We start from the raw sequence: 25,393 nt of genomic DNA, 5'->3' as shown, positions 1-25,393 counted from the left end.
ATATGGCAGATATGATACATAACCTAAACACACAAATACATTACTGACATACTACTTACTACTTAAAAAATATCATTGATAGTGGAAATAGCCGATCTACAAGCTCACAACACGTCGCGATGCGACGCGTTGTGAGCTTGTAGATCTGCTATTTCCACTATTTCTGACATTTTTCAACATTCACGATAATGACGATTATGAAAAAATAATTGCGATAATGTCAAATAATCACGATTAGACGATTATGTAATAATTGTGACAGCCCTAAGTCAGGCAATGATTTGTGTGAGAGCTTAGAATGAAGGGAATATCCGCACTCTCTTGAATGATGACTTTTTAAAATTATTTATTTATTTAAGCATGCACAGCATGTGTGAGAGCTTGCCTGTGGTCAAAGGTGAGACTTCAATTCTCATTTAGGGTCGTAGATTTGTAGCCACTATGTCTTCCTATATCCTACCCCGACCGCGTACATACGCTACAGGGTTGTGGTTTTAAATCATAACGTTTATATGCCTCATGCGTGGTTGCTAAGGCAACCAGGCGTACTAGCAGGTTGCTATGGTAACCAGGCGGATTAGTAGGTCGGTTCTTCTCACATTGTCTTGTTTCTCAACATCTGCCTGGCTTTAAGGAGCTGTATTGTAGGGGAAAGTGAGTTGAGCATTGGCACAAACAACTGTTGTCCTCCTGAGTGGTGTAGAGAGAGCATCTGGAGAATCCGATGTCAGTCATCTCCAAATGTGGGCATAGTTTCAGCAGGCGGATGTTACCATGGCGGTAAACGCATGCGCAGTACAGGCGGCGGGTGTCAGTGATGTCAGAAATGCGTGCACTGTTTCACCCGATTATCCGTATGTATGGTGTTCCGTGTCCTATGCTCATATATGGTGTTCCATGTCCAGGCCAGTATGCGATGTCAGTACTATGACGTCAGAGTACTGTAGACAGACAGCGGACATTCTGTAAGTTAATATTTAGATAGATGTGTGGAATCCACACATGTGAGGCTCTCAAGGCACTCTACAGTATGTATGGATTAGTCCCGAAAACAGTATTATTGAGGATAATTGTATGTACTCTATGGGACCCCCTGTGTGTCAGGAACAAAGTTTAAATCAAAGCGGTCATTGTGTGTGTCTTGTCCAGGTGGAGCAGGTGGTGCAGCAGCAGCAGCAGCATGCGTGTGAATGTCACGTGTGCAACAACACCACCAACCAGGACTCCATCACCTCCACCTCCTCCTCCCTGGGACCTCCTCCACCTCTGGGTCGCCTCCACACCACCACCTCCACCACCACCACCTCCGCCCCCCCTCCTCCCCCGCCCCCTCCTCCACCCCACCCCCACCACGGGATCTTCGCGCCCCCCTCTCCCTCCTCTCCCTCCTCGCACCCGACCCACCCCCACCCCCACCCGGCCCCCCTGCACCTGTACCCCCACATCCACGGCCACCACCTGCCCCTGCACAGCCTCTCCCACCACCACCACATGCCGCCCCGGCCCCCCCTGCTGCACCCCACCTCCACGCTCTACCCCCCCAGCCCCCCACTCAGCGCGCACAACAAGGTGAGACACGGCTCCTTGTAAAACCCATTGTTTGTTTGTTTGATTTTCCCCCAATGTCGATTGTCTAATGCAGTAGTTCTCAACCTGTGTGTCGGGACCCCCTTATTTTTGGGGGGTCCCCAGATGATTAACTGAATGTGCCAACATTGTTTTCTCACTCAACAGTAAACCGCACATTTCTAAAGTGACAATTTATGGACTTTTTAATACTTCTAAAATGACAAATTAAACATTGGCCAAATTGTCAAATATTATTGGCAGAGATTGTGAAAATTGCACAATAGAACCGTGTTATACAAAATGTAATGCCTCAACTCTTAGTGTTCGTCAGGGTGGGGGGTCCCAAGTTAAATATGATTATTTTGGGGGTCGCGGCCTGAAAAGGTTGAGAACCACTGGTCTAATGCAGGGTTTCTCAAACTTTCAAATGTCAAGGTCTCCCCTTAACTCTGACAAAATGGACCCTAACGGGTCCATTTTGTTCCATTTGTACACTACTTATTACTGCATGTTTTTTTTGTGTGGGGGTACCTACCCTAGGGGACACAAGGAGAACATGCAAACTCCACACAGAAAGGCCCACCCACACACATTTTAACCATTTGTTTATGTCTGCACAAAGGACCCACATATTATAGGCACAGTAAGTTTGCATTCACAAAATCATGTCAGTCAGCACTCTATGGGTATCAGTAACAGCGTCTCTGCCACATGCGGCGGCTGACAATTATAGAACAATACTTGGACAGCCTTTTTTGTCTCCTTTTTGGGCATCCCAAGTTGTTGAAGCCCTCTAACAACCAGTCTGTGGGCATGTCCTAGGCTGCCAAATATATCAAAACAGAACATATAGCCCAGCCCTGAGCTGTTATGTACTGTAGGAGTGGTTGGTATTTAATGACAGGCTAGGGTCAAAGGTGTCAGGCTATCTCTAATACAGACATTTCCCGGGACCACAACAACATCTGGTGTATTAGCTGTCACACAGTGACCCGGTTCCACCTGTGTGTGTGTGTGTGTGTGTGTGTGTGTGTGTGTGTGTGTGTGTGTGTGTGTGTGTGTGTGTGTGTGTGTGTGTGTGTGTGTGTGTGTGTGTGTGTGTGTGTGTGTGTGTGTGTGTGTGTGTGTGTGTGTGTGTGTGTGTGTGTGATGGACACAGGGGGTTCCCCAAACTTTCCATGCCAAGGACCAAACCCCAAATAGCCCTATTAGCCCCACCTCCCAAAGTAGGTTAAAAAAATAGCCCATCTACAAGCTTGTGACGCACGGCACGTTTGTAGATCAGCTATTTTACCCATTTAAATGTCAATTTTTAAACGAGTACATCACCCAAAAAAAATGTTTTAGTTTTTGTCGCAAAACCAAAAATGTGATGACCGGCAGAGTCTCTAGCCTAGTGAGTCTCCTATTGATCGATGACCCGTTCATCACGTGATTGGCTCAGGAATAAGACAAAAACAAAGAAACATCCATGAATGCAAGGCTTCATGCATTGTCTAATTGATATAAAATAAGCGGGATAGCTTCGCTGTTTCTACATGTCATCTTTTCGACAACGAAACCTAACCTCCGTGGGGTGAGGCGCTATCCTGCCGACGCTCCGTTGTCGAAATGTTGCGTTGTCGAAAGAGCGAGATTTCACAAAATACGCTTTTTTTTAGATTAGCACAATAATTGAGTACCTGAGACGAAAAACAGTCCAAGTCCATTTTTTTTCAGTTTTTAATCTGTTAAATTCTTAATACATTCCCCCCTCATTTTGTTGAATTAGATTTGTTTTACTTAACACATATATATTAGGAATTATAAGACATAATACTTATGGAAAGTGGAAAAACAGTATATCTCCAACAGTTTGTGGAACAACCGCAATATTCAGCAGACAAAGGGAGCAGATAACATTAAAACAGACAATTGAACAACATGAGGGGGGAGTGCATTAATTTAATTTAATTAATTTAACAGATTAAAATGACTAGTTTGTGGTCTACAGTCTGATAAATCAAAAACATATCTATATTCAAAAAAATTCAAATGAGACTATTTGTCTCAGGTACTCATAGTGCAAATGGAATTATACATACACGTGTATATGTATATATATATATATATATATATATATATATATATATATATATATATATATATATATATATATATAAATGTATTAAAGCCACCAGTGCTTTCAAAGCCCTCCCCAAAGGCTCAATTGGAATATTGTCACAATATTCCAGCACTCGTGCCACATGTATGGTGGTATTTTCTCTGCTTTCCCCCACTAGTACTGGAACAGAACGTGAGGTAGTTTTGGGTAGTTTCTACCTGGGAAAGAAAGATGACACTTTCATTTCCTCCTCTTCGGGGGAGATTTGCATCTTGTTCCAGGAAGCGTTGATGATGATGATGATGATTCAGCTTTTGGGTTTTGATCAGGTTTCACCCCGGCTGTAACTGCGCTTCCCTGCCACTAGGGGTCGCCCTGTACCCAGTATAGAGATGCAGAGAGAGTCCAATCAGTTCATTTCATATCAATGAGGTCAAGGCTGTTTACATGTTCTACCAATGAATACTGATATTAGAATCTTTTGCCTATTGGCATTGTTGAAAACATTCTTTTAACTTGTGTCTCCTAGACTCCTACTGGAATTGTAAATGTCATGAAAGTAACTATATCTTTCACCATTGTATTTTAGTATGTGTGAATACTGCCATTCACTTGACTTAGAACTATTTTTAAAACCATATGTTTTTATAGTTTTATCGTTATAGTGCTCAGTAGGAATGGCCCTGAAGACATTCACATGGAAAAATACGGAGCATTAATATCAAGTCTAATGCGTTATTACAATTCTGAATCGGAAAAGTATCACACTTAGATTTTGCACCTGAAAAACTTCCAACTATATTTCCCAGTATTTTGTATTTGTTTCTCCCCAGTCCCCATCCTCCCTTCTCTTAGATTAGATTACATGATTATGATGGGAAAAAAACTAAATGAAAACAAACGCTGATAAAGGCAGCACCATCTTTTTTCGGTGGTGGTTGAGAACACACTCACTGGGTTTTTCCCCCCAGACAGTTCAAGTGTTTGCACAGACACCAGCCAGAGACAGAATTGGTCAGCGCTGAGACTATAAACGTCAGAAAAGTAATACCACAATGACATAACGTAGTTGTGTTTTCCCTCATATAATGTGACACCAACCTGTCACCATAGTCGCCCCAAAGCCCTCTCACAGGAGAGCTGCTTGCACTGGAGCTGAACAATCATATCATTAAAACCCATTTAGGTCTAGGATTATTGTCGAATGCTTTAACTATTGAAAAATAGCAGATCTACAAGCTCACAGAGCGGCACCGTGTGCCGGCTGCGAGCTTGTAGATCTGCTATTTTTGAAAAGTCGTGAAAATGTCTGCAAATCTTTGAATATTATGTATTTTTAAAGTGAACGTTTGTAACTCGGATTTTGCTTCTGGGCGGGGGTCTCTGGAACAAAATATTTTGAGATGGGGGATCCTTGGCCAAATACATCTAATTTTGGGGGTCCTTCACATGAAAAAGATTGAGAACAACTGACATAGAAACATAGACTGTTCAAAAAAACCTTAGAAGGATTCAGAAGACACTTATAGAATCAGGTCAAAATCGGGTCAAAATTCATATTTCCAAGATTTTTCAAAATTAGCAGACCTACAAGCTTATAAATCTGCTATTTTTCAATAGTTAAAGCATAAATTAATAGTACGCAATAATGGCTTAACCCATTTAGACCTGAAAAATATGGCTGTGCTATAGAAGGAGAATTTAACCATATTATTGTGTTATAGGTGGGTGTTACCAGATCGTTGTTTGCTCTCCCCTTAGTATTGTGGCTGTGGATATCGCTAGTTCTTTTGGAGGTGTTTAGTCAGATATGCAGGTATTGAGGAGACTCTTAGTGAGTAAGGTTATGGGAACAAAATGTGTAGTGCTTTTTCAGCAGAAAAAAGTGTTCTGGCCAGCGCTTTTTCTTCATAACAGTGAGACGGTGTGAACACTCCCTTAACCAGTGTTCCATAACCACAGTGTGAAGTGCTAAGCAGTGACAGATCACACCTCTAGATAACGTCTCATCTTAGAAAATGCTGGCTGGACAGATGATGTCACTGCTACTGTGGTAAAGGTTGGCCAAACCCATACATCGGTGGGACTCTAATCCACTGTCTCCCAAACAGTGGGTCAGGATCCATGTTTGGATTGCAGACTGATTTTTATGAAATAATAATAAATAAAGGAAATAAAATATTTTTTTATTTTTTTCCATACATAAAATAATTCTATACATATACAAAATATTGTTAAAAGTTTAAACAAATGCAAAATCACAACTTTTCATCAATCAAAAGTATTACATAAATTAAATAAACCTCGGGCAAATGTCAAATTTTTCTTTTGGGTCTTGAGTTAAAAAAGGTTGGGGAACCACTCAACTCATTGACTGCCAACATTAACATTTTGACGTATGACGATCCCTGACAGCTATTTTTTTGTTGTCTTACCTTAGTCATATCCATCTCAAGTAAGATCGAGCACATCCGTGCCCATCCATCCTGTGCACGTGGGCTGACCAGGAAGTGCTTGTGACAGGATCGGCTGCTAAGGCCGATGGGAAACGTAGTGTTTTTGCTCGCCTGGCGCTAAAAAGGCCTTATTTATTATTATTTAACACCTTGCCGTCCGAAATAGAATGGTGGTTGGTAGATTAGCTGTGAAATTTCTATTATTGTATTGTGATCTGAGACATAATATTATGTTTATAAACATGACCCCGCAGCCCCTCCATCTTGAACAGCGCCGCTGTTTTTTCTTTTTCTTTTTTTCCCCAGCTCAGTAACTCACCATGATTTTCTCGATTTCCGTTGGGATAGAATGGGGGTTTTGGCCGATCGTCGATGTCCCCGTGCGTTTCGCGTGCGCGATCCTTTCACGTAAATGTCCCCGCAAACAATCCATGTGTGACTGAAGAACAGAACTGAAAAGTTTCGTTGGCATAGCCCCAAGCATGGCTGCTGTAGGAGCTCGAGTGTGCAGACAGCAAACGGATGGCTGGGAGTAGCCTTGGAGAAGGAGAGGCGCTGACGTCACCTCTGCTTCATGCACGGTCTGCATGAGCTATCAATGCACGAGTGGTGACTAGGGAAGGTTAGACGATCGCCGATTTTCGGATCAAAAGCTTTTATTCCGGTTTTAAAGACAAAGTCCGGGAATGTACGGCGTGGCTGAGAGTCCCTGGGGGGATGTGCGATATAGTACGGTTTTAACATTAAGGGGCTCCCCGTGGCTTAGAAGGTGTTAACTGGTAAACATAAATGCATTGCCAGCCAGAGTTAAAGACGTTCCCAAACGTCTTTAAGCAGCCACAGTGTTTACCGTAAATGAAATAAAACAATAACTCAGGGAACTCGTGTCTGGCGGCCTGGACCATCGGGAATAACTCAGGATACTCGTTTTATGGCAATACAATGTGTGAACCACATCAGAGTGTAATGGTGGTGTCCTGTCCTGTGCTCCTCAGCCTCTCCCTCCCACCCCAACGTCCAGCCACCCTGCGGCCAAGCAGCCGGCCTTCAGCCCCTCTCTGCCGGACCACGTCTACCAGAACTGTTTCGGCGGCGGGCCGACGGGCGGCTCGGCCTCGGCCGGGGACTGGAACAACTCACTGCAGTGCCTCTCGCTCAAGTTCGAGAACCTGTGTGACGCTGCGATGATGAAGAGCTGGAACCCTTCTGTGCTGCTGCCCGACTCGATGCCTGGTGAGTGAGCCAGGGCTTTTTACACGTTTAGTTTTATTTTATTTATTACTAGTCCTTGCCCATGTACACAGTCAGGGGCGTCACAAGGGGTAGGAAAGTGGGACTGAGTTACTGGGGCCCAAGGTGGAGGGGCCCTAATAACTTTATCTATTGAAAAATAGCAGATATACATATCATCTTGGGGGTCCTTGACATTTTCAAGATTTTTCAAAAATAGCAGATCTACAAGCTCACAGCGCGGCACTCGGTGCCGCGCTGTGAGCTTGTATATCTGCTATTTTTCAATAGTTAACATTCATGGGGGGCCCCTAGTTAACATTCATGGGGGGCCCGCTGTGAATCCTTGTACCCAGGGCCCAGAATTTGGTGTGACGCCCCTGTACACAGTATATGAGGGATTGAATGTAGGAGTCCCAGAAGTAATGTTGGAGAACCTAGACATATCAGTGATGTCAGTTATCCCCAAATTTGGGCACTGTTTAGTATCAGTGATGTCGTGTCGGGTATATCAGATTCGGTCGTTTATTAGTAGTAGTATTATTTTATTGGTTTGTGCAACAGAAAACAACATAAATATACATACATGTACATCTTTTACGAGAAAGAAAGTGGAAGAAAAAAAAACATGTTATTTATTATGGAACCTTACATTTTATTCATAACACAAGAGAAAAAAAAGAAAATGGGGGGAAATATATATCGTCTCTGTTGAGTGGGGAACCTCATAATTAGGTCCAAAACTGTTACTTTTCAGGATTCAAAAACTGCAAAAGTAGCAGCTCAAAACGGGCCGCTACGTGCCGCGTTTTGAGCTTGTAGATCTGCTACTTTTGTGTGACCGTGTAGTATGATCAGTAAGTATGATCAAGCGGAGCGTTAATTCATGAAAAAAATAGATGAGTTTTCTGCCCGACAGTAATGATATGTACTAGAAAAAAGCCCCTTGCGGGGGCTTGGTCCCTTATGTAAAAGTCCCCTGTACCCAGAGATGGATACAGTCCAGAGGGCAGCAAAGCAATACAAATTTAGGATAGCTCAACATTAAATATGCAGTTTTTTCCAAAATGCAAAAATATATATATAGGCGATCTGTAATTTGGTTAAACATGGATATTTCTGTAACTGTAGAGAACACACAGCATATTTTGTGTAGGCAATTTTATTTCAGTTCTAAAAAGGTGTAATAGTTGTGAGTGACATGGCCATGAACAGTGACATAGGTAGTACAGTAATTAGGTACACATACACTCTCACGGGGGAATGCATTTTTCCTAGAAAAAACATCTATAAAAACTCACCCTCCGGGAAGGTGAATAATGTCTGTCATTAAAAGTGCGGTGCTATTCGGGCAAAAGTAGATGAATTGTAGAGTTTGTAACAGTTTATTGGCATGTTGAATGAGTGACAGTGATCGAATGAGTGAATGTTCTGTTATTTAAAAGAAAAGAAAATTAAAGGAGTTCGGTATAAACAATGTTGTCAGTTGTTCCCTCGTCATTACCCTCAATGAATACTTTGACATTGCTGGCCCTCTTTCCCCTGGAGAAGGCTGTGTACAGTTGGCCATGAGCGAATACTGGTTGAGGCAAGTAGATGCCAACTCGTTCATTCTCTTGGCCCTGACCTTTATTGATGGTAACAGCGAAAGCTAATCTGATAGGGAACTGTCGTCTAATAAAGGTGAAGGGAAACTCATCACTTCTGTCATGGTGAGGTATCCTTGGGAGGAAGATTCTTTCACCCCTGTTTGTGCCTACTGCAATCTCACACGCAATGACTTTGTCCATCATCTGCAGTACTACCATTCTGGTGCCATTTTTGAGAGTGCGGTCGGGACCAGATTGCAGGTTTCTAAGAAGCATGACTGGTGCTCCTAGTTTCAACTTCAGGTTATGATCAGGGATTCCAGATGGTGTCAGTGAATTGAGGAATTCCATAGGCATAGAGTCCTTGTAATTGTCCTCCTGAACAGAATCAGCTGAAAAGTACACTCTCTCTTCTCCGGGGAAGTCAGTCAAGCAGCGGTTGTTGATTTCTCTGATGTTGTTGTTCAGAGGAGTGTACACAGTGCCTTTGAGAAGGTTGTCTTTGTCGACACATCCATTTTGCAGGTCAGGAAAGGTGTATGAAATCAGTGTATTCAGGTCCTTAACCAAGTGGTGTGGTGGAATGTGGACCTGAATTTCGGTGTCCCCTTGCGTGTGTTTGCCTTCTCCTAATGCAAGGAGATAGTTTGAGAACTCTTTCTCAGCTGTGTCTGTCCTCATGTTGGTGTTGAGCTTGTGTTGTTTGATGAGTGGATAGAGTGGTGACATTTGTATGCAAGCTGTAACTATCTGGGCCCTGCTTGCTCTTTTGAGAATGGGGAGAGTCTGCCTAGGGTCTCCACCCAATAGGATAGCTTTGCCACCCCAAGGTTGCTCGGACTGCATCAGGTCCCTCAGTGTTCTTTCAACACACTCAATGTTAAAACGATTAACACTGAAGATTTCGTCCCAGATGATTAAGTTGCTGGCTTTGATTAGCTTTGCCAGGGAGGACTCGGCTTTGATGGCACAGACAGAGTCTTCAAATATGGGGATTGGGATCTTAAATCGTGAATGAGCGGTCCTGCCACCCTCGAGGTTTTGAGCAGCCAAGCCTGTGCTGCCGACACACAGCACAATGCCATTGTCTGCTCTAATCGTAGCTGCAATAACCTTAAAAGTAAAGGTTTTTCCATATCCTGCAGGGGCATTCAGAATGAACTGTCGTGTGATGTTGTCTTGTTTTGGTGTGTGTACTGCTTGATAGACAGCATCACAGAGCGCCTTCTGTTCCACATTCAGCTTAGGTGTCAGCAAGTGTACAATTTGTTCCTGTTCCATTGTGTTGAAATCTTCAGACCTGAAGATTTTTGTCAGCTTTTCCTGCTCAGTCAGTGCTCTTGGTTGTGGCATGTCCTTGTAGTTGGATAGACTACCCCCCATTTGTGAGAGCTCATCATCAATTGCAAGTAGTACCAGATTTTGTATATAAACCTTGTCTACTGCATCTTTGGGGCACCTCTGTGCAGTGGCTTCCTCGTGAACAAAGTCATCACTGAGCTGTTCCACGAATTTTTTGAACAGATGTGTGGGCTGTGATGGGTGACAGTAGTGGAGGATGATGGCAAAAGTTTCTCTGACTTTTTTCGGGGATGCGTAGGTTGAGACCTCATGCATGGCGGTTATCCATTCTCCATCATCTTCAAGCAAGCCCATGGCTAAAGCTGTGTCTTTGAACGTGTCATAGTGGTTGCCGTCACACACCTTAAGGTCGTCATAGGTCTGTGGTCCCCTTATATGAGCCAGAAGCAGTTTTAAGTAGAATCTCTCTCCTTGGTGCACTGACACATTGGACATCCTGCCTATTGTCCTCGGAATGTCTCTGTTCTTGGGTGGGTTCACTCTTTTCTTCCACGTATGGGTGTTGGTCATCCAAGTATAGTGTTCTGGAATCTCCTTGTAGAGATATTGTCTTGCATTGGGGTCACTGCTGTTTAGGGCAAAGAAGGCCAGCAATGTTGTGGGTTTGGCTGCTGTTAGGGCCTCCTGTGCATGGCCTTCTCTGAAGATGATATTTTGCTGGCCCTCTGTGTGGATGGCGAGAGTGCTGACAGCAGGGATTCTGTCTTGGATCTTGTACTCCATTGTTCTCCAGTGTGCATCATGTGCATCAATGGTCCTGGCATTAATGAATTTGGAGATCTCATCTTTATCTTCAATGTTGACAGTGCCAACATCAACTCCCTTGTGGATATATTTATACAGGTATTTGATGGTGTGAAAGGAGCCGACAAATTCAACGTTGAGGTGGCACTTGTACTTGAGAAGGGTGAAGGGGTTGTAAGGCACAACGTGGCTGCTGTCAAAAATAAAGCCATCTTTATTTGTATAGGTGTGACCGTCAATGGGCCGTCTGTACTCTGGGTAGCCATGACCGTTATGTGGAAGTCGAGTGCTGTGACAGAACGGTTTTGGGAAATTCTTGCTACAGACGCCGTTGACCATGCAGGGGCTCTTGGAGTTTGCTGTCCCACAGGGGCCATGGAGCATGAGTTTAGTCACCAGGCTATACAGCTCTGGCTCCTTCTCTGGGTCAGGTATGTCTGCTCGAATTATTTGATCTATGTCATCCACAGTCAAGATCTCATGTAGGAGCAGCAGGATGTGGGCATGTTTCAGTCCTCTTGTCTGTCCCTCAATGGTGTGTACTCGTGCTTTCATTTTCCCAAAGATCCCCTGCTTTATGTCGTTGAGGAGACCATCCAGACTCCATTTGAACACTTTGTTGACAATGTCTGGTCGGTCACTGGAGCGCTGTCCTTGAAATATGTTAAGGAGTACACCTTCACCGTTTTGGTTTGAAGTCATCGTTATGAAGAGGTCAAACTTCCTGTACTTGGTTGCTATGGCAAGGGCATCTAGATAGTGCTTATAGAGGTATCTGGGGCTCCCAGTGTGTGAAGATGGAAGAATGAGGTGTTGACCAACTCTGGTTGCCACAGTATGTTCTGGAAGGTTTGGCTGAGTACTCATGACGTCAAGCAGACCTGAGTACTGGTGGGTTCTGTACTTGTCCTGAAGTTCTTTAGTCCTGTAATAGCTCATCCGAGAGGCTTCAATTTTGCTGTATTGATCACAGAAGTATTCTTGAGTAAGTCTCCCTGACTTGAGTACCGTGTTGAATGAGTTGGTTCTCTGTTGTAGATGGAATCTGAAGAACTCTTGTTGAGAGACGGGTTTGCTTGAGTTTGAATTAACCTTCATGATGGGGTTGTCGATGCTGAAGCCAGCATCTCCATGTGGCAAGATCAAGGGATAGGTGGCTGGGTCATACATAGGGTGGAGTGCATTGATTCGTGTAGTCTGTCTTTGATTAGGTGCATCAGCTGGAGTTCGGTATAGTATAATGTCCCTAGGTGCTGTCTGGTCTCCTGGTGCCACAACAACAACGTCAGGGACATCAGGGTTATGGTGTTTCTTCTTTGCCCCCTGGGAGCTTTTGGACTTGAATACCATTTTGAGTTCCTGAGTTGGGTTTGCGTTGAATATTTCAGCTCCGGTTTTAAAGAATTTGACTAATGGGTTAACCGTTTTTAATTGATCTTGAATCATGGTCAAAGTATCTTCCTGAATAAGTCCGTCTCCCAGAGCCTGATCAAGGCGGTTCTTAATTTCATTCTGTTGATCAAAGACAAAGATTTGTGCAAATTTTGGTTTGTTTATGCTGTCAGGAAATACTGCTGAGGGAAGGCTGTGGTACATTTGGCCACTCATCTTGAATATTTTTGGAAAACCTTTTAAGTCCACTATCTTCCCAGTGACACTTTTTGAAGCCATAGATACTAACCCATTATACTGCCTGATGTTGTCCATGAATTGCTTGGATTGTTCAGAGTTCCTGTCAAACAGGGTCTTTAGTGCAGGAGGGGGATCCTTGAATGGCTGGAGTTGGATCTTTCCATAACTACAACAGGCACTGAAGGTTATTTTACCGTGAGAGGTTTTGGATGTTTCCCAGGGGAACATGATGGCATTGCATGAAGTGCAGACACTGTCCATTGCAGGTGTATGAAAGGCAACAATTTCTGTGAGCTGTTGTGGTAGTGTCCAGGCTCTCCTGAAGTGTTTGTCCTTTAGTTTTCTCCTTTGAGATGGATTAGAGTGTGTTCCGTATTGATGGTCTTCACAGCGTCGTTCTGCAAAGTGAGATTGGACAACATGCATGACTTATGAATAAAGTGATTTGGGGAAAAGTGTGAAATGTGTGACTAACATAGCATTTGTAAAGAAAAGTATTTACTTTTGTTGGGGGGCGTCTTTGATGAGCGAGACTGCCTCTTTCTGTGGCGGCTGCTGTCATTGGGATTAGCTGAGAAGTGAGTGAAGACAGGGGGGAAAAATAATTAGGGAAATAATAGTGTACAGTTGATGTGATATGGTGTAGGACAGTGTTTGTGACAATGATGTTGTTTTGATAGAAAATCTGTCAGTGTGTTGGGTACCTGTTGCCTCGGTCACTTCCAATGACAGGGTGTGGCTGTTTCCCGGCTGTGGTAGTGTCGAGGCTCTCCTGAAGTGTTTGTCCTTTAGTTTTCTCCTTTGAGATGGATTAGAGTGTGTTCCGTATTGATGGTCTTCACAGCGTCGTTCTGCAAAGTGAGATTGGACAACATGCATGACTTATGAATAAAGTGATTTTGGGAGTTGTGAAAAGTGTGAAATGTGTGAATAACATAGCATTTGTAAAGAAAAGTATTTACTTTTGGTGGGTGGGGTGTTCAATGATCGAGACTCCCTCATTCGGAGGCGTTTCTTGTCACTGCATGTAGCTGAGAATTGAAAAGAACATTAGTGGAGAATTAAAGAAATATATATAATAAAGTATTTCTGACAATATAGTTTGTGTATGCATGATCTAAAAGACATTATGTGTAATGTACACAATGCAGTAGGAATTGGTGGATAGTAATTTGTATATTTACTGTACCTGTGGCCTTTGGCTGCACAAATGGGTCACTCTGTGAGATTGTCTGGCTGCTGGGCTGATTGCACCCAGCTGAGATGAGAAATGAGATGTGTATATTACCCACAATATAAAGGGGCATCACAGTGTTTAAAATGTATTTGGTAATATTTGAAATGCTGTATTGCAACAGCGAAATAGTCGGTGTTTGAGCAGAGCATGCATGAAGTTGCAAGAGCGTGATCATGTCGGTGTAGGAATGGATGTGTAACATAGTAATTGTAATTTAGATTTAATAAAAAGAAATGTGAGAATGAGTGATATAATGCAATAGAGGAATAATTGAAATAGCAAAAGTACTTACTTTTGGAGCGAGACTGCCTCTTTCTGTGGCGGCTGCTGTCATTGGGATTAGCTGAGCAGTGAGTGAAGACAGGGGGGAAAAATAGTGTACAGTTGATGTGATATGGTGTAGGACAGTGTTTGTGACAATGATGTTGTTTTGATAGAAAATCTGTCAGTGTGCTGGGTACCTGTTGCCTCGGTCACTTCCAATGACAGGGTGTGGCTGTTTCCCGGCTGACTGGTCTGATCAGGGTTATCTGAGAAGTTAAATAGGAGGATAAAAAAAAAAAAAAAAAAAAAGTAAATTGGAATGTAGAAAAATAAGTGTTTGGGTAAATATGTCATTTGACTTTCTCTTCCGACTTTCCATACAATGCACAACTGAAAGATTTGTATATTGTAAACAATATACTATATCTGTAATATATAGAATATAGAATGTAGAATAAAGTATTTGTGACAATATAGTTTGTGTATGCATAGTGTCAATGACATTATGTGTAATATACATGATGCAGTAGGAATTAGTGGATAGTAATTAAGTATAGGCCTATTTACCTGTAGCCTCAGGCACAAATGGGTCACTCTGTGAGATTGTGTGGCTGCTCGTCTGATGGCATCCAGCTGAGATTAGAAATGAGAAGTGTATATTACCCACAATATAAGCAGGCATGACAGTGTTTAAAACGCATTTGGTAAATAATATTTAAAATGCACACACAATAGATGGATAGTAATTAATACACAAATAAAATGTGCATGCAGGCAGAACAATTCATTCATATATTATATATCATATACCATATGTTGAAAACATATATATAAATTGTGTCATTATTTAGTGCTGAATTTGTTCTGAATAGTGCTTAAACTACATTGATTATACACACACACACACACACACACACACACACACACACACACACACACACACACACACACACACAAAGTTAGGAATGCGCCTGGGGGTGGAGAAGTGAGTTTGCTATAGGGGGGAGAATGTTTATGACACACCAAGCAGCAGGGTGTAGGAACATAACAATGCACATCGATGTTGTGTGGGGGAGTAGACCTACACACACACACACACATACACACAAATGCAACACTTACACGAATGACACACACTGCACGGAGCATCAACGGACGTCGGACGTTGCCGTTGGTGTTATACACCGAATCGTGACCTATAGAAAACGGTGGCTGCGATGTTTTAAATAATGTTTATGTCATTTCTACACAGATGTTGTTTGTTTTAGGTAGTATACACACGTGTGGTCGGCGCGCGCGCGTGCGTGCGTGCATGCGTGCACAGTCATACAAATGAGGGTGAATAAAGCAACCAAAAAAACATCACAATCAAATAGAAGCACGACACAGTACACCGACGTGTTCTGTCAGCAAGTATTGAAAGAAAGTGAACAAAATAGAAGCACGACACAGTACACAGACGTGTTCTGTCAGCAAGTTTTGAAAGAAAGTTAACAAAATTGAAGCACGACACAGTACACAGACGTGTGTGTGGTCGGCGTGCGTGCGTGCGTGCGTGCGTGCGGAACAGTACTTTTACCTAAGTTGAGACATTTCAGTACTTTTCCACTCGGAGCATTAACGGACGTTGCCGTTGGTGTTATACACCGAAGCGTGACCTATAGAAAACGGTGGCTGCGATGTTTTTAATAATGTTTATGTCATTTCTACATAGATGTTGTTTGTTTTAGGTAGTATAGTATACACACGTGTGGTCGGCGCGCGTACGTGCGTGCACAGTCATACAAATGAGGGTGAATAAAGCACCAAAAAAAACATCACAATCTGTCAGCAAGTATTGAAAGAAAGTGAACAAAATAGAAGCACGACACAGTACACAGACGTGTGTGGTCGGCGCGCGTGCGTGCGTGCACAGTCATACAAATGAGAGTGAGTGAATAAAGCAAAAATCACAATCTGTCAGCAAACTATTTAAAGAAAGTGAACAAAATTAAGTAAATAATCACCTGTTGTTGATGCTTCTGCTGCCGTTTCTGCTGCTGCTGCTGCTGCTTTTGCTTTAACCACGCGTAAATAGTGTTTGCGTTTTTGACGGCCAAGGGATGTCTTTTTTTTGCGTCCCATGTTTTTACACGGGAGGTGTAAAAGGAAGATCTGTCCCTATAAAGGCGATGTCGTTTCTTGAGTGTTTAATTTTAACAATAACAGGTCCTGTTTTGTTTGCTGGTTGTGTCTGTGTGACGATAACTCTGCCAGTACAACAGCTGTTGGCACATGCGCAGTTGGTAATGGGTGGTCCTAGCGGGCAAAATAGCTGGCTAAAAAGCGCCTGAATAATTTTGTTTTATATTAACTGTACGCTAATGTAAGTACATTGATGGTGGCAAATGTGGCTATAACGTTGGCAGAGTGCTGATCAGTACATATGCAAAGCGTGGAACCTCTAGGATTAGTGGTTTGCTGGGAATAGGGAGCAAACGCCATTGCCACTCCATGGACGGACTCCATGGACCCCTTCTCCAATTAAAAGATGTAAGATATATTAGGGCTGGGATGCGATAACATTTTTTAATCTAATTAATTACAGGCTCTGTGATTAATTAATCGCAATTAATTGCATTTTAATCGCACATCGATATTTGACCTGAGAAGCATTTTTTTCAAGTAAAACACATTTGGTTGTACGAGTGAATCAAAAAGTGTGTTTTTTAAATCCAAATTTCGCATCCACTGGGCCAAGCAAAGCGATCTGATCGGCTACTTCTCCCTTTGCGTTTGTTGTCTCTTCTTGGTTGGTACATCGCTATGATCGGTATGCCCGAAACTGAAGGTTCTGTGTGCAAAAACTAAGTGTGATTAAAATTCGTCAATTTTTTTTAATCGCGTTAATTTTCTGTAATTAATTAATCGCAATTAATCAGTTAAAGTCCCAGCCTTAGTATATATATTTATGTCCCACAAAACTGTTTATTTTATTGAAACTGATTATAATGAATTAGTTTGACTGACCGTCGCACCCCTATTCTCTCCCCCGTCAGGTGACATGCTGGGCCCGCCCCTCCCCGCCGTGCCCCTCCCCCCCAGCACCTCCATCGGCCCCCACACAGCAGGAGGAGGAGGAGGGGAGCACCACCCCTGCTCCTCCACCCTCCTCCCCTCCACCCCGCTCACCCCACCCTCCTCCTGCTCCTCCACCTCCTCCTCCTCCCCGGAGGCCAAGGAGCAGAAGAAGAGCGGAGCCAAGAAGAAGTGTCTGTACAACTTCCAGGATGCCTTCATGGAGAGCAGCCGCGTGGCCATGGCCTCCACCGCCTCCTCCACCTCCTCTGTGTCCTGCACTGCTACCACTGTCCAGTCTAGTAAGATACTCCACCCACCTCCACCCTAAACACACTGCTACCACTGTCCAGTCTAGTAAGATACTCCACCCACCTCCACCCTAAACACACTGCTACCACTGTCCAGTCTAGTAAGATACTCCACCCACCTCCACCCTAAACACACTGTCCAGACTAGTAAGATACTCCACCCACCTCCACCCTAAACACACTGCTACCACTGTCCAGTCTAGTAAGATACACCACCTTAAACACACTGCTACCACTGTCCAGTCTAGTAAGATACTCCACCCACCTCCACCTTAAACACACTGTCCAGTCTAGTAAGATACTCCACCCATCCTCCACCTTAAACACTGCTACCACTGTCCAGTCTAGTAAGATACTCCACCCACCTCCACCCTAAACACACTGTCCAGTCTAGTAAGATACCTCCACCGGCCTCCACCTTAAACACACTGCTACCACTGTCCAGTCTAGTAAGATACTCCACCCACCCTCCACCCTAAACACACTGTCCAGTCTAGTAAGATACACCACCCACCTCCACCTTAAACACACTGCTACCACTGTCCAGTCTAGTAAGATACTCCACCCACCCTCCACCCTAAACACACTGTCCAGTCTAGTAAGATACACCACCCACCTCCACCTTAAACACACTGCTACCACTGTCCAGTCTAGTAAGAGTCTTGTGTTTTGTGTTTGTTAAAGAGCTGGAGAGACTGGGGTAGACCCCTTGTTACTGAACAAGGGATCAACAAAATCTGAATTGACTAAATAAGAAAAAGAGGTTGCGCATCAGCAATGGGTATTCTCGGAGTGCTAGACTTAAAGTCCAGTATACATTAAAAACTAGGAATGAAAAAATCCAAAGAGGTAACACATCCAAAACATTAAATCAGTGGAAGACAAAGTACTCACATTTCCACTTTTTTGTTGGCACACACCAACAAAGAACCCTTACGCACTTCGCCTATAAGCCTTCATCAGTAGCGTTCTTTGTTGGTGTGTGCCAATAAAAATGTTGAAATGTGAGTACCTCCACTGACTCTAAATTGACTATTGAAATGTATAACTTTCACAAAAAGGTTTAACCAAAGATTATAACTCTACTACATTGAATAATGACAGTATCTGTGGTACAGAGTTCTCATCCATCCTCGTCTCTCTGTCCCCGTCCAGACGACGTGTTTCACAGCCTAGGTAAAGAGGACCCCCACCGGCAGCCCTCGGCGGTCCCGGGGGTCCCCAGGAACAGCCCCACAGGGTTGGCCTCCCTCCCCCCTCTGTCAGGCCCCGCGCTGCCCCCACCAGCACCCCCGTCAGCCCCCTCACACCACCTCCCCGCCATGGGACCATCCCCGCCACAGCCCTTCCCAAAGATGGCCGCCCCGGCCCCGGGCTTCATGGACGTCCCACCCTCCCACCAGGGTCTGTGCCTGCCCCCCACAGAGCCCCCCGCCCCCTCCTCGGTCGACGGCCCCGTCAGTGCCCCGCCCAGTGTCTGCAGGTTGGTTCTACTTCTAAAGACATAGTTCACTCTCAAACTTTCAAAATGTTTTGGGGTCATTTTAATGACTACTCTAGCTTTTGTGACAGTTTTCACTCAGAATTTAGTTATTTTAACAGATACACCCCCTTGAAAACACCTGTCTTTGGATCTGGTGACCTAAACCTTAGCTGGAATTATATTATTAAATGTGTCAGTAATTTCTTTATATATTCAAGTTATTTGTGTCTGGGTAGCTCAGTCCGTCGAGCTCTCACCTTTGGACCACAAGGTCATCCCTGGCACCGCCAACTCAGCATGAGTAGCACGGCTTGGGTGCAGCAAGTCGTGCGGGAAGCACTGGGAGCTGATGGTACTGTAGGTGTGGCGCTCCACCTCAGCAGTCCATCTCCCAGGGGTCTAGTGCATTGTAACGGGGACAGACTCCATCTCCCAGGGGTCTAGTGCATTGTAACGGGGACAGACTACATCTCCCAGGGGTCTAGTGCATTGTAACGGGGACAGACTCCATCTCCCAGGGGTCTAGTGCATTGTAACGGGGACAGACTCCCGCATGTTACCGGCTGATACCGACAATAAGTCACTCCCAACCTACTTGTTTGTCAGGTCTGCCCTGCGCAATGTCGTGAATCCTTATGAATGCCAAAAACACAACGAAATTGGTAATCACACAATCTGTCAACTTTAAATGTGTGATCGTGACGACCCTGGTCCTCACAGTATGCACAGTAGTTAGGGCTGTCACGATATGACATTTTACATGACGATTAATTAAAGTCACTCAAATAATTGGCAATTAACAATTTAATTGTGTTTTTGTCGTTGATAATTACATTTCTGTTTGGCTTTTAGGCTTTGAAGTTGCATATGGCAGATATGATACATAACCTAAACACACACATACATTACTGACATATTTGACGACTTACTACTTAAAAAATAACATTGATAGTGGAAATAGCCGATCTACAAGCTCACAACGTTGTGAGCGTGTAGATCTGCTATTTCCACTATTTCTGACATTTTTCAACATTCACGATTATGACGATTATGAGAAAATAATTGCGATAATGTCAAATAATCACGATTAGACAATTATGTAATAATTGTGACAGCCCTATATGCACAGTAATACAACCCTGTGTGTGTGTGTACCATGCAGTGACCCAGACTGCGAGGGCCACCGCTGTGAGGGCAGTGGTTCCTATGAGCACCAGGCCTACGACGGGGAGGAGAGCCAGGACGAGGACAGCTGCTCTGAGCACAGCTCCTCCACCTCCACCTCCACCAACCAGAAGGAAGGGAAGTACTGTGACTGCTGCTACTGCGAGTTCTTCGGACATGGAGGGGTGAGGAGGAGAACTATTATGATCTCTTGGTTCACCTGTTTTCAGGTTTTTAGTTTTTCGTAGACCAGTGGTTCTCAAAGTGTATTTCATGGACTCTCTAGGTTCCTTTATGGGGTGAAACATGTACCCTGACAAGTCTGTAACTTTGACAGTGTGCGAACAAAAGAAAAAAAGAAAAGTTTGAGAACCACTGTTGTAGACCACTGGTTCATTATAACCTTTTAGCTCGAGACTCAAAAGAGACATTTTATGATTTTACCAGGACCCCAAACTAGTGAAAAATCTTCACTACTAAAGTATTTTCCCCCCTCTAATTAGTAATCTTTTTGTACGTTTTTGGAACAACGTTTACATTTGTTTAGAGTAGAAACATCCTTTTTAACACCTTCCAACCATCTGATCTCCCAACTTCATTAGTAGTACTGTAATCTGTAGTAGTCTTTTGGGTGGAGAGCTACCTTTACAGTCTGTAGTAATCTGTTTGGAGAGCTACTGTACCTTTTAGAGAAAATTCATGTATCTAAATAGACAAGGGCTGTTGATGAGCATGTAAAAGAAACCACATTATTTTAAATGTCTTTCCTGTTGGTGGGTGTGAGAAAGTGTCACATCTGGTAATGCAGTCACGCCATCCATGCACACCACAGCACAGCGCCCACGTTCATTTGTAAATGGTAATGCAGTCACACCATCCATGCGCCCACGTTCATTAGTAAATGCCACTCAGTGGCTCAGTGGGTAGAAGGGTACCGTATGGTAACCAGAAGGTCATCGGTTCAAAGCCCACCTGCCCAGGTCCATCTGTCATAGTGGCCCTGAGCAAGACAACCTGAGCTGGTTCATTTCCCCCTGGTGGAATTAATAATAATGTAATGAAATGAATACAAATAATAAGTAGAGGGGACAATCCTTGGGCCCTTTTTTCTTTTTGTTAAATAGACAACAGGTCAGGTGGAATACTTTTACCCAGTCAACTCGTTTTGGTGATTTTTCACTCATGTCATCAACATGGATCTGTCCCATATAGCGCCACCATCATTTTTCAAACACACTTTTGGACACTAATCCTACAGATTTTGCCCTAAAATCACGCAAATCGGTACACAGTATGTCTACAGTCATATCATCAACATGGATCTGTCAGACTCAAGCTCCAGCGCAGAGTCTCAAATTAGGCTAGGCTTCTTCCACATCCAGGTGAACAAAAACAAGCGCTCCTTTCCCAATCTAACTGGTTTCTCAAACTAGCCCCCCGCGGCACCCACCAGCCGTAACTACGCCGAGATGAGGGAGAAGCTCCGCCTCCGCCTCACCAAGAGGAAGGAGGAGCAGCAGCCCAAGAGGGAGGAGCCTGCCGCCCTGCTGGACAGAGACGGAGCGGCGGGCGGAGCGGCGGGCGGAGGAGGAGGTGGAGGAGGACCAGGAGGGGTGGAGGACCACCGCAGGGTGGAGGATCTGCTGCAGTTCATCAACAGCCAGGAGACCAAGCCTGCCTCCAGCTCCAAGGCTGCCAAACGGGCCCGACACAAACAGAAGAAGGTAGGACTTGTTGTCTCTTTCTCTGTCCAATAGTGTTGTCGTTCATGAGTGATTCACAAGAAAGAATCATGAACAATTTGTTCATTTCATTAAAATGTTAGGTTCACACTTTCGTTCTAGTGGTCATGCAACACTCCTCATGTGAATAGACGCATGGATTAAAGTTCTCAGTCGCTGCCACTTATTTCAGTCACTTGGATTCCATAGACGTCAGCTTGTCTTCAAAGGTCGCAGCCCTGAAAATGGGGTTACAACGGTGAGCACCTCCGGTGCCGTTAGCATGTAGATAGTCTTTTAGTCATATTACGATTAAAGAGTATGTGAAGTGGTCAAACTTGTTAGCACCACTATGATGCTGTAGTTGGACACTTCCAGGTGGCATAACAGTTGCCATAACAGTGCATCACAAGTTTGCACAGCAACAGCAGTCAATAGAAGTCTCTATGCAACACATGGCTCTAACAGTAGCCATGTGTTGCATAGAGAATATAAGTTGCTGCCTTCAGGAAGGAGATACAGTGTTCCAGTTTACAATAAGTTCAGAGTAAAAATGTCCTTTGTCCATCAGTCAACCTTAAAGGGATATTCCACTTTCAACAGGGAGCAGTGGAAGGGCCTCTCTCCACATACACACCCATTGTAACTTCAAACTCCATTTTAACCATGATAGATTCATTAACCGATTTAGTGCCATTCCCGGGATATCTCGTGAAATGTACTCGAGTATCTCGAGTGCCAATCCCGAGATATCTCGCGAAAAGTAATATATTACTGTAACGGCGGTTATCCTACCGTGTACAATGGCGGAAGGTCTCGAGCCGATCTCCGTCGCTGATTTATCATCATCACGGATCCACAAGCACAAAATAGTAATCCCATAACATTGAGGCAGACGGGGGATCTCATCTTTAATGTCCATTATCTCAAAACAACACTTTAGAAGCGAAGATGGCAATAGATGCTCGCTTATAAAACACATGTTGAAAAGCATCGATCCGATCCGCCATGACACCACGTAAACAATGATCGATTCCGGTGAAGGACGCGATGACGTCAGACCGGAAGTGTTTACGCTGTGGACTTCTGGCCTTCAAAATAAGATAATGGCTGTTAATGGAGCCAGCGAGAGGCACTCTGGACATTATATTCCGTTAATTTCTGGGGCTCAGAATGGGTTAAAACACACATTATTTTTTCTGGTGACTCATACTACCACCCTAATACACGAGCAGGCCGTGTTTTTTTCAGAGTATTCATAAAAGCCTGATTAGATGATAAAATTACCAAAGGTTTTTTTGAAAGTGAAATATCCCTTTAAGGCTTACGGTAATCAAGAGTTTGGCCAGAGGTATGTTAGGCGGTGGACATTGCTCTTGTCTGTATTATACTTATGTATGTAATCTTGTTTTTGTTCCTTTGTGTCAATTGTTTGTATATATTATGTTGTTGCATACATGGCTGCTGTGTCGCAAGACAAATTTCAGTGTGAACTGACTATAAAGTACTATATCATATCACAGGGGTAGGCAACCTTGGGCACGGGTGCCAACATTGGCACAGGGGAGGGTGATTACTGGCACACTGGCAGAAATCTGAGAAAGAGGATTTATATTTTAAAATCAAATATTGTTTTAAACGTGGTCAATTACATTAACTAGTTAGTCACCCAATTTGCAGCAAATGACATCCTGCACACAATTCTACATTCATTAAAATTCGGAACTTCGTGGGGTGGGAGTCGGGGAGGTTATTGCTCCAATGATCGTCATAACAAGGCCCTGACAATCAAAATATGTCTGAATTTTGATGGGGTGTCATTAAAATGGATGTTTACATGGCACACTGACTTTCTAGAAAATAAAAACATGGCACTTCATTTCAAAAAGGTTGCTGACCCCTGTCATATATCAGAAGTGAACAACTGACTGGCACTATGCCACCTAGGAACACGGAGACGTAACCTCATGGCATCGTCGTGTGCCACTCTTAAAGGATAACTCCGCCCTAAATCACTTCTAGGCTAATTAATTTTCCTACTTGTACTGATCCAAAATTACTGTCCATGGGGTCTATTAGGCAGAAATGCCCCTGTTGTCCAGTTTCCCCAGCAACTGTCATAGCATAGAGTGGAGCCTATAAGCCTATCACTTTTATACTATTTGTTGTGGTAAAAAGTGTTTATATTTTTCATGAATGTATTACTAGTTATCATTACAAACACATCCATACCATTGTTGTCCCACACAAGCCATCACACTCTGCTAAACAGATGTTGGGCTGTTATGTGTTTCTCCAAGTCCCGGAAAAGATTGGCCAGTACAGTCACTTTGATTGGCAGTCGTGCCGAATGCTCACCCCAAAACATGATTTATGAGACTGACTGTGGTAGCTTGTGTGGGACAACCAAGGCATGGATGTATTTATAATGACAACTAGTAACACATTCATGAAAAAATAAATCACTTTTGACCGCAACAAATAGTATAAAAGCGATAGGCTTATTAATAGGCTCCACTCTATGCTATGAGAGCTGCTGGGTTCTGCTGGGGAAGCTGGACCACAGGGGCATTTCTGCCTAAAAGACCCCATGGACAGTCATTTTGGATCACTAAAAGCATGAAAATGAGCCTAGAAGTGATTTAGGGCGGAGTTATCCTTTAAGCCTTTGCATGCTTTTGCGTGTTGAACATGTCGTCATTGTCCGTGTTCTCTGTTTATCCAGATGGAGGAGAAGGCCCGCCTGGAGGCGGAGGCTCGGGAGCGCGAGGAGCTCCAGCAGCAGCAGGAGGAGGAGGAGCGCGCGCGGAGGCGGGCGGAGGAGGAGGCGGCGCTCCAGCGGGAGCTCCTCCGCCTGCAGGAGCTGCAGCACCTCCGCCAGCAGGCCTCCGCCAAGAAGAAGAAGAAGGAGCGGAGCTCCAAGGAGAACGCCGCTCCTCCCCCCGCGCCTCCTCCCCCTCCTCCCCAGAACAACAGCCCCCAGCCCCTGAGGCAGACGGCCCAGAACGTCCTGGAGAAGAACCTCCACCGCAGGACCTCCAACCACCACTCCTCCTCCACCCAGCTCCTCCACTCCCTGATCCGCATCAACCCCGAGCCGCTCCCCCCTCCTCCCCCACCCCGGACCAACGGAGACGTCGCCGTGGCGCCGACGCGCCACACGCAGCCTCAGCAGCAGCAGCAGCAGCACAGCCCCAAAGCCCCCAGGGAGAAACACACCTCCTCCTCCACCCATACACCACCCACCTCAACATCCACACCAAACCACCTCCTCCAGCCTCCGGTCAGCCTCTTCAACGGCACCACCACGACGACGGCACATCAGCCCGAGTTCAAAGGTATGTAGGATTATAGTTCCTCTGTTTCAGACAGATTTCAGTGGTTTGGATTTGACTGAGGCCATGATGTGTTGTTCATCTTGGCTTTTGTAGCTCTTAACACTGCTGCTCTGCACTGTGTGGCTGGTAGAG

General features: G+C 44.3%; 1 protein-coding gene across 1 annotated transcript in view; it reads left to right on the top strand.

The window, feature by feature from the left end:
- The window catches only part of fam193a (family with sequence similarity 193 member A), a 77,949-nt gene that overhangs the window by 40,823 nt on the left and 11,733 nt on the right, over positions 1-25,393 (top strand). Inside the window, exons 15-22 of the mRNA XM_080722753.1 lie at positions 1,150-1,302; positions 1,489-1,569; positions 7,125-7,362; positions 17,226-17,546; positions 18,711-19,038; positions 20,201-20,387; positions 21,636-21,926; positions 24,649-25,261. Coding sequence (XP_080578879.1) covers positions 1,150-1,302; positions 1,489-1,569; positions 7,125-7,362; positions 17,226-17,546; positions 18,711-19,038; positions 20,201-20,387; positions 21,636-21,926; positions 24,649-25,261 — 2,212 coding nt within the window. The remainder of the gene's footprint in view (positions 1-1,149; positions 1,303-1,488; positions 1,570-7,124; positions 7,363-17,225; positions 17,547-18,710; positions 19,039-20,200; positions 20,388-21,635; positions 21,927-24,648; positions 25,262-25,393) is intronic.

This window comes from Nannobrachium achirus (genome assembly GCF_963921795.1).
Source record: "Nannobrachium achirus genome assembly, chromosome: 3".
NCBI lineage: Eukaryota > Metazoa > Chordata > Actinopteri > Myctophiformes > Myctophidae > Nannobrachium > Nannobrachium achirus.
Note: the sequence above shows the minus strand (reverse complement) of the source record. Positions and strands in the feature narration are given on the sequence as shown.